We start from the raw sequence: 9,784 nt of genomic DNA on the forward strand, positions 1-9,784 counted from the left end.
AGTGGGATTTTCCAATGTTGGTAGAAAAGGCAAAGATTGCTGAGGATGTGAAGCGCGCTGAGCGCCAGAATCGTGAGAAGGATAAGGGGAGAAACAAGAGGGTTTAAGAACCCTCAGGTTTAGCTATGGGGCCTCAGAAAAAGGCCAGGGTTGATGGGCCAGCTAGAGTTGGGGATCCTGTTGTTACTTTTAGGTCGCAGCCTTGTACGGTTTGTGAGAAACGCCATCAGGGTGAGTAGGGTATAGATGAGGGCATGTTTTAGGTATGGATTTATGGAGCATCGTATCAGGGATTGTCCATGGAGGCCCGATCAGATGCAAGCTACTGGTAAGGATACTGTACAGCCGCTGAGGGGTTTTCAGCAGCCACCGAGAGGTCGTGGTCAGGCCAGAGGTGGAAATGGTGTGGGACGTGGTCGTGGAGCACTGGGCAGAGGTGTTGGCCATGTTGAGGCAAGACAGTCGGCACTGGTTTTTGCTGCATGTCATTGAGAGGACGGAGACGCCCCAGATGTTTTCACGGGTACGTTCTTTATTTATCATGTACCTTACACTGCATTGATTGATGTTGGGTCTACGTGCTCTTATATAGCATACACTATGTTTGAGGCTTTGGGCGTGATGTGTGAGAACATTACGAGCGAGGTTACTATGTTGAGTCCATTAGGGCAGTCAGTGAGAGTGAACAAATTATTTAAGGATGTACCTTTGGAGGTTCAAGGAAAGATCTTTTTAGCTGACTTGATGGAACTTCCTTTTGGGGAATTCGACGTAATATTAGGCATGGACTGGCTGGTTAAGCATCAAGCAAGTTTGGACTGTGCTACAAAGCAGATGATCCTGAGAACTAAAAAGGGGGATGAGGTAATTGTGGTGGGAGAGCATCGGAATTATCTGTCAAATATGATTTCTGCACTTAGGGCTGAGAAGATGGTTCGTAAGGGTTGCGAGGCATATTTAGCCTATATCAATGCTTCTGGATCTGAATATGTCTATTAAGGATATTAGAACAATTAAGAAGTTTTCAAATGTCTTTCCCGATGAGTTACCGGGGTTACCTCCTAATCGTGAAGTTGAGTTTGGGATAGAGCTCTTGCTTGGTACAGCTCCGATGTCTATCGCTTGTTATAGAATGGCACTGAAGGAGCTCACAGAGCTTAAGGCTCAAATTTAGGAGTTATTGGATCGAGGGTTCATCTGCCCAAGTGTGTCTCTATGGGGAGCACCAGTGTTGTTTGTGAAGAATAATGATGGAACTATGTGCATGTACATCGCCTATCGGTAACTGAAAAATTTGACTATTAAGAATAAGTATCCCCTACCGAGGATTGACGATCTTTTTGATCAGTTCTGAGGAGCTTCAGTTTTCTCTAAGATTGATCTCCAATCAAGGAGACTGATGTTTTCAAGATGGCATTTAGGACTCATTATGGTCACTATGAGTTTCTCGTGATGCCGTTTGGATTGACGAATGCACCAGTAGCTTTTATGAATTTGATGAACCGAGTGTTCCAACCCTCTCGATTAGTTCGTAATAGTGTTTATAGATGAAATTCTGGTGTATTCAAGGACTGAGGAGGAACCTGATGCACATATTTGGGTTATTCTGTAGATCTTGAGGGAGAAGCAGTTGTATGCTAAATTCAGCAAATGTGAATTCTAGTTACATGAGGCAACTTTTCTAGGCCACGTGGTATCTTCTGAGGGGATTAGGATTGATCCTCGGAAGATTGAAGCGGCTCTAGATTGGAAGCAACCTAAGTTGGTGTTAGAGATTCGAAGTTTTCTGGGTCTGGCAGGGTATTATACACAGTCTGTTGAGAGGTTTTCGTTGATTGCTGCACCTCTGACTAAATTGTTCCGTAAAGGGGTACCGTTTAATTGGACTGATAAGTAATAGGAAAGTTTCAAGAAGTTTAAGAAATTTTTGACTAACGCCTCTGTCTTAATACAGCCAGAATCTGGGAAGGAATTCACTGTCTACAGTGATGCATCACATGTTGGCTTGGGATGCTTGTTGATACAAGAGGGTAAGGTAGTGGCATATGTGTCTTGTCAACTTAAGACGCGTGAAGCAAACTACCCTACACATGACTTGGAGTTGGCTACGGTGGTATTCACACTAAAGATTTGGAGACATCACATGTATGGTGAGAAGTGTATTATTTACGCGGATCACAAGAGCCTCAAGTATCTTCTCACCCAGAAGGAGCTAAACCTTAGGCAGTGAAGGTGGATAGAGTTTTTTAACGACTGTTTGATTGAATACCATCCTGGAAAGGTTAATGTGGTAGCCGATGCACTGAGCCGTAGGGCTATTACTGATTTGAAGGCAAGATGCTCGTCTCAGCTTATTCGACGATGGTAGTTTGCTGGCATAACTTCAAGTTAAACCAAGGTGGATTGAACAAATTAAAGGTAAGCAATTGAAGGATGAGTAGCTGGGTTCTCATTTTCAGCAGATAGAGAGTGGAGAAACTTCAAATTTTGGCATAAATAGCGAAGGGGTACTTTCTTTCTGTGGGAGAGTCTATGTACCAAGGGATACTGACTTGAGGCAGTCTATACTGCAAGAAGTGCATAGTAGTCCTTACGCTATGCATCTTGGCAGGAATAAAATGTACCGAGACCTTCGGGAGTTATATTGGTGGCCAGGGCTTAAATGGAAAGTTACTAATTTTGTGAGTAAGTGTCTGACTTGCCAACAAGTTAAGGCGAAAAATCAGTTACCTTCAGGGTTAGTTCAGCCAGTTAAGATTCCGTTGTGGAAATGGGAGAGAGTGACTATGGACTTTGTTAGTAGGCTGCCCTTAACTCCTACTAAGAAGGATTCAGTATGGGTTATCATAGATCAACTGAAAAAATCTTCCCACTTCATACTTTTCCGTGCTGATTACTCACTGCAGAAATTGGCTAAGTTGTATGTGTCTGAAATTGTGAGACTGCTTAGGGTACCAGTTTTCATTATATCCGATAGAGATCCTCGCTTTACATCTCAGTTCTAGAAGAAGTTACACGAGGCATTAGGTACAAGGTTAGACTTCAGTACTGAGTTCCATCCTCAAACAGACAGCCAGTCAGAGAGGGTAATTCAGATATTGGAAGACATGTTGAGAAGCTATGTGATTGACTTCCGGGGTAGTTGAGATGAGTACTTACCGTTGGTAGAGTTTGCATACAATAATAGTTACCAGTCGAGCATACAGATGGCACCTTACAAAGCATTATATGGTCATAGGTGTCGTACTCCATCATGTTGGACAGAGTTGGGTGAGTGGCCTGTTTTGGGTTCGAAGCTATTATCTAATACCGAGGGTAAGGCCAGATTGATTCGAGATCAATTAAAGGCAGCATCAGACAGACAGAAGTCATATGCGGATCTGAAACGGAAAGAGATCAAGTTTTCTGTGGGGGACTTGGTGTTTCTTAAGGTCTCACCATGGAAAAAAGTACTGAGGTTTGGTCAAAAGGGCAAGCTAAGCCTTAGGTTCATTGGGTCTTATCGTATATTGAAGCGCATAGGACCAGTTGCCTATCAACTTGAGTTACCTCCAGAGTTAGACCGGATTTATGATGTGTTTCACGTCTCTAAGTTGAGACGATATCACTCTGATCCTTCACACATTATTTCGACTGATGAGATTAAGGTTAGACCAGATCAGACCTTTGAGGAAGAGCCAGTTCAGATTTTAGACCGCAATATGAAAGTTCTGAGAAGAAAGTCAGTCCCACTGGTTAAAGTGCTATGGCGTAATCACAGTTCTGAGGAAGCCACTTGGGAATCCGATGAGGCGATATGACAGCACTACCCTCATCTGTTTTAATCAAGTAAATTTTGAGGACGAAATTTTCTTTTAGGGGAACAGAGTTGTAACGCCCCAAAATTTGGGTATTTAATTTGGTATATTGCGTGATATAAATGCATGCTTACTTCAGTGGTTAAGTGTCCTAAGGAGTGTTGGAGAGGTCCTGAGTTTAATCCTTGACTTGTATAAATTTTGAATTTTTGCTTGAGTAAACCCTACCGCCTGGTGATGAGCTTCTTAAATAAATGTGGTAGGGTTGTGTCATAAAAAGCTTATTGGCCAAGGGGATAGAGGCGTGATCACATTTGCAAGAATTCTTGGGTTCGAGTACTTGTATGCGCAAGGAGGTTAATATTTTTGCTGAGTTGGGCGGCAAGAGGTTGCGTTTTAGTAAAAGTCTGAGTTAGGAAAGGGTGGAGAGATTTTGGGACTGTTGGAGGGAAAAAAGTTAGGATATTTGAAAGGGATTTGGATTGTGTACGGTTGGGGTGATATGGGAGAGATTCAAGGAGAAAATTAAGGGAAGTAGGGGACGTGTGGTAGTAGTGGCTGAATCTGGAAGTCCCCTTGTTGGTAGTTTGGTTTTGGCTAAGGTGTCGCCGAAACTGAGTGTTTTTGGTTGCTCATTTTGTTAGCATTTGTTCTTTTGGTAAATTTCTTTCTTTTTTTTCCTCTTTTCGAGTTTTTTCATGTTGTGGTTTCTTTCATTTATTTCAAAAAAGTGAGTTACGATTGTGAGAATATTTTTTCGGTACTCGTAGTTTGCATTTTCTTTCTTCTCCCTCACATCCTGTCTCTAGTAGCTGCCCTGTTTGGCCGATTATCTGGTACCTTCATAGCTTCTAATCCTTTTTGATTTAGTCTGGGGAAGTCGGTTCTTCTTTCTCTTCTTTCTTCGCCTTTCAAGTGCACCAAATATTGATTTTGCACTTATTCCTTTGTGTGCTGAATTCTTCTTGTGTCTTCTCTGCTGAGCTGGTGGTAAGTGTTGCTATCTTAAATTTGTTCTGTTCACCCCTTTCCTATTCTGTCGAATCTATAAGCCTCTTTCTAACACTTTCTCTTCTGGCCGGCGGTTGTTAGGGAAGCGTCTGCGATTGTGTTGCCTTCTGTGTTGATGTTCTTTTAGGGGAGACTGTGAGCCGATTGCTTCCCTCCATTCGTGGTTCCATTCTCGGTAGGTGGTTCACTTGGTTTAAATGGGTCATTTTTAAGGTGATGCGTAACAAGGTCAAGTTCTAATGCAGATCGTTGACAAGGAGTAGGTGCTCGATAGCTTAAGGGAGGAGTAAACCCTGCTTATTTTGTCAAGGTAAGTGGATAGTTCGATTTGGGATTTAAGTGTTATATAAGAACCCTATCAAATTGAGGACTAACAGTGGGTCATATTTGGGTCTAGGTTGGCATTGTAAAGATTTACTCACTTATTGCAAAAAGGTGTGTAATCACATTGCCTCAATCATTATACGGTAAAAGCCAAAAAACTGTTATCTTCAATGCCACACGAGCGAACGCACATTTGTGTGGTCATCTAAGTGTATAAACGCGAGCATGTGACTGTAGAGACCACCATGAGCGATCTCATGAGCATGGGTCAGTTTGGGCCACCTTGGGTCGAGATGGGCCGTAAGGGCCCCACGGGCTCTTGGGTCCCGAATAGGCAAACCACACGAAAATGTGGGAACTATTGGGCCAGCTATGTTGTTTGCACGGCCAAGGCCATTATTTGGGCTTATTTGGGCCATACGAGCATGTGGACCCACATGGACCGTATTATGGGCTTGGGCACATTTTTACTATTTAATTGTTAAGGTTCCACAGGTTGCACGAAACGACTGTGGACCTACCATTGGGTCTGTAAGTAGACCTAAACCCTAACTAATAAAATGATTTTTTACCCCTATGAGGTAAATGACGCAAATACACTTATGTGTTGTATGACTGTCTGAGCATGCCATTTTTATCGTATGTACACTTATATTTTGTTGCATTGCATGGGGTGGGATATATATATTATTGGAGGAAGTGTACTGAAAGGCTATAAGCCTAATACTGGAATCTCTGCTACAAATACTGTTAGCACTGAAACCGGTACTTTATTCTGGAGTGTAGGGATGGGTGGGTCGATTTATACCCCACATGGAATGTAGGGCTGGACGGAGTGGAGTGTAGAAGATGGTTGGATAGGATCTTTTTATGCATTTCTGATATGGTACTAAATTGGGCTAAGGCCCACACTGTTACTGCTACTATAATGGGCTAAAGCCCACATTGATATTGCTACTAATATGGGTTTATGCCAATACTGTTCAGCACTGTATGTTTGACAGTGTATTATTAGGGATTACACACTGAGTTTCATAACTCACCTTTTCTGCTTAACTGTGCAGGTAATCCTTAGGTGGGTCGGTGCTGCGAGGGACTAGGAGATGGCCACACCACTGTCTGTAATTCCATTTTGACTTTAGTAAAAGTAGATTTATCTGGGGTATTTTATGTAATAAGGCCGTTTTAAGTTTCAGATTTTTTGGGGATTTTATTAACTTGATTTATACCTGTTAGCCGTAGGATACGGGTTTTCAAAAAGTAAATGATTTCCAACTATCATGCTACGTAACCTGATTCAAAAGCTTCCACAACGACAAGGTTTTAAAGTGTAATAACAACCTAGTACGAAACATGTTTTACTAACAAACTTGTAATTTGGCAATTGGATTAATCAAGATAGTATTTTCAAACAGCCACAAACAAGGTTTTAACACAAATAAGTTTTTTTTTAATTAAAAATGTGATTTACAAAACTCACTTCTATGTGACATCACAGATACGGCCCTAGCGTCTAGGCCGGGTTTGGGGTGTTATAACAACAAATGCAGGACCTTAATAGTTTCGGGAAAGCGCATATAATCATAGGAATTCACATTCAATTGGGACTTAACCCTTTACCACCATTTTAAGCATGTATCAATTTTCCATCATAGCATACAAGTAAAGCCCATCAACATAAATCACATTACATTAAACACAACATTCAATTAACATAATTACATGCCTGATTAAGTTACACAAACTTACCTCGACACTTCTTCGCGTATAAAGTCTACTAGTCCGAAACCTTTTCTTTTCCTCGATCTAACCTCAAATTAGTGTTGTTCGGGTCTATATAAATGAATTTAACCATCAATTTCACACATTTCATAGTTAAAAAGACTCAATTTACATCCTAGGCAAAATTACCATTTTGCCCCTAACTTTTTCATAATTTTTTTTGTCCCTAGGCCTAAAAAATAAAACTTGTGCAAATTACTCCCTATTCCAAGCCTAAACAAAGCCCCATTACAACTTTTAAAGCACATGTATGCATAAAATTTCATAATTTTCCATCAAATTTTACAACTTTTCATTTTAGTCCCTAAATCATGTTTTCATCAAAAATCATTTTGTAAAAGTTGTTTATCTATCAACAATCTTTCATTTTCTACCATAAATTTCTAATTTCCAGTATATACATCTATGACCCATTTTTTATCCCTTGATAACTTTTCAAATTAATCCCTCAAATAGAGAGATTAAGCTATCCCGGTTTTAAAAATACCAAAATTACTAAAAACGGTACAAGGAAACTTACCAAATTAGGCCTTGAAAGTTTCTTTTCTCTCACCTAGGGTTTCCATGTGTTTTTAGGTTGAATATGATGAAAATAAGATGATATTTTCTTTTATCATCTTTTAATTAATTTAATTATTTCAAATTTTAATTTAGTCCTTGACCTTTTCTAATTTTTCCATGGATAAGTCACCAAGAATCTACATACTTTTCTTTAATGGTCTAATTACCATATAAAGACCTCTAGATTTGAATTCCATAGCTATTTAATCCTTATAGCTACTAGAATTCAACTTTTGCATTTTATGCTATTTAGTCCTTCCCGTAATTAAGCACTTAATCGATGAAATTTTCATATCAACATGTTCACACGACATGCCTATTATAATACGGACCATATAATGAAATAAAAATAAACCTAATTTTCAGATCGGATTTGTGGTCCTAAAACCACTGTTCTGATTTCACTGAAAAAAATGGGCTGTTACAAGAACACTTACTTGGTATCCATCTTGATGAGTTATACATCTCTTTATAAATATTTAGTGTATTCATAATTTAATATAATTATTTTGTTAACAATAAAATATTGATGTCATACAAACAAATAGTATAGATCCCACACCTCAGGTTGTATATTCGATTTGCTTCAACCTTTATTAATCAATTTCACTCGATCTACCTTGCAAGACAATCTATCACATAATTAACACATATGAGTATGGATCTTTGAAAAATTTTCATCACTTTAGAGTTTCATCACTAATAGTCTCATTGCTTACCCTCGCAATCTAAGACTTTTGAAAGGAGAATATTCGTTGCAAAGTTCAGGGTCTCCCCTACGATTATTGTCTGGTCCTTCATAATGATATGATGTAGCATTATTTCTATAGTACATAAATAATTAATATTAACAAAATACCACTAGGACTCATGGCACTCTACCATTCGGCCATGTCAAGAAAATACTAGGAGAAGGATTTTTATTACTTAAAAATGACCCATACTTACACTTGATCAATTCAAATCGAATCATGAATCAAGAAGGGGCGGTTTTGGAGAATCAAGTAATCTTGAAAGTATCATTAAGATAAAAGAATAAGTTTGATTAATTCAAAATGAAAATCAGCACAAGGAGGGGAAAATAGAAAAAAAAAGATTTTGATCACCAGCGACGGTGGTCTGACAACGACGAAGGTGGTAGTCTAACGATGGTGATGCTATGTTTGACGGTGGTAGAGTTTAGAGGTTCAGCTAAGGAAAGGAGAAGAAAGAAGTAGGAGAAGAAAATAGAAGAAAAAAGTGGAGGAGAAAGTGGACTCATGGTGGTGCACGATAGCTAATACAGTGACACTCACAGTAGCGATTGGAGGAGAGAAATGAGAAAGGAGGAGTAGCGGTGGCCACAAAAGGTGGTGATCGGTGGAAGGTTGTTCAGTTCACTGTGGAGGATGAAAAGTGTTTTGGAGAAAAGGTGGTGGTTGTTTGCAAAAAGGAGAGAAAATGGTGAGAAAGAAATGAAAAATGGAAGAAAGTGAGAGGAAGAGGGGGTATGGACAGCAAAAGGAAGGGAAGAGCTTAGTCAACTATGGTCAGGTTCAATGTATCAAGCTACATGGTAAGAGGTAAGGTTATGGTAAGGGAGGGGGACATAGAGCAAAAAGAGGATTATGTACCCCCTAACTATGGTAAGTTTAACCATCAAATAGAGGAAACAAATCCTCCTTAGTATGGTGCCCAAGGTAGACGATAATCACATTAGACAAGGGGGAAAATTTGTCAAAAAAAATGTAAGATTGTGAACAATGAAGCTTGAACCTTGGACCACTATGATAGATAATTAGTTACTAAACCACTTGACCATTAATTCCCTTGTGTCCAATCTTGCACATTTAATTTAAAATATAGAAAATGACAGTTTCACTATTGCTTAAATAATTAAAAAATGGGATGTGACATCAAAGCAGATGATTCCCAGAAGATAGAGACATATATGTGATTAACTAAACTGAAAATACATCAGGTAGAACCTAAGTAGAATAGATCCTAGATCTGTTTATAGATTTATTCATTTGTGATGTTCATAGTGTGGCATACCTTAATCCTAAGTGGATGATGGATTATGTATGTGTGGCTCATATACTGATGTAAATGAAAGATTGAGTTCAAATAGATAAGGAACAAAAAGTTGGTGCATTAGGTATACGACTTCTGTAGTATGTATCATCATTCCACAATAGTGAAATATAATTCCCAACTAAAGGGTAAATGATATCCTCTCATTAGCATCACATGATAGATAAAAAGTAAACATGGCCATGAGTCATTTGTCTTTGTGATAAATTATTTAATTACTATTTGATAGTAATTGG

General features: G+C 39.2%; 1 protein-coding gene across 1 annotated transcript; it reads left to right on the forward strand.

Moving 5' to 3' along the window:
• The first annotated feature begins 246 nt into the window (after window positions 1–246).
• LOC128280149 (uncharacterized) lies at window positions 247–3,005 on the forward strand. Its single transcript, XM_053018498.1, has 6 exons — window positions 247–484; window positions 593–933; window positions 1,001–1,162; window positions 1,664–1,870; window positions 1,955–1,999; window positions 2,463–3,005. Exons 1-6 carry the CDS (start codon window positions 247–249, stop codon window positions 3,003–3,005), a joined length of 1,536 nt encoding a protein of 511 aa, XP_052874458.1.
• The last annotated feature ends 6,779 nt before the right edge of the window (window positions 3,006–9,784 follow it).

The sequence above is a fragment of the Gossypium arboreum genome, chromosome 1 (assembly GCF_025698485.1).
Source record: "Gossypium arboreum isolate Shixiya-1 chromosome 1, ASM2569848v2, whole genome shotgun sequence".
Lineage (NCBI taxonomy): Eukaryota > Viridiplantae > Streptophyta > Magnoliopsida > Malvales > Malvaceae > Gossypium > Gossypium arboreum.

Bases quoted from the DNA above. Each gene is read 5' to 3' on its own strand.
- LOC128280149 (XM_053018498.1), top strand. From the start codon at position 247: ATGAGGGCATGTTTTAGGTATGGATTTATGGAGCATCGTATCAGGGAT. The intron at 1,163-1,663 runs GCTCAAATTTAG...TGTGAATTCTAG, and splicing joins AGGAGCTCACAGAGCTTAAG to TTACATGAGGCAACTTTTCT. The intron at 1,871-1,954 runs GTACCGTTTAAT...GTCTTAATACAG, and splicing joins CTAAATTGTTCCGTAAAGGG to CCAGAATCTGGGAAGGAATT.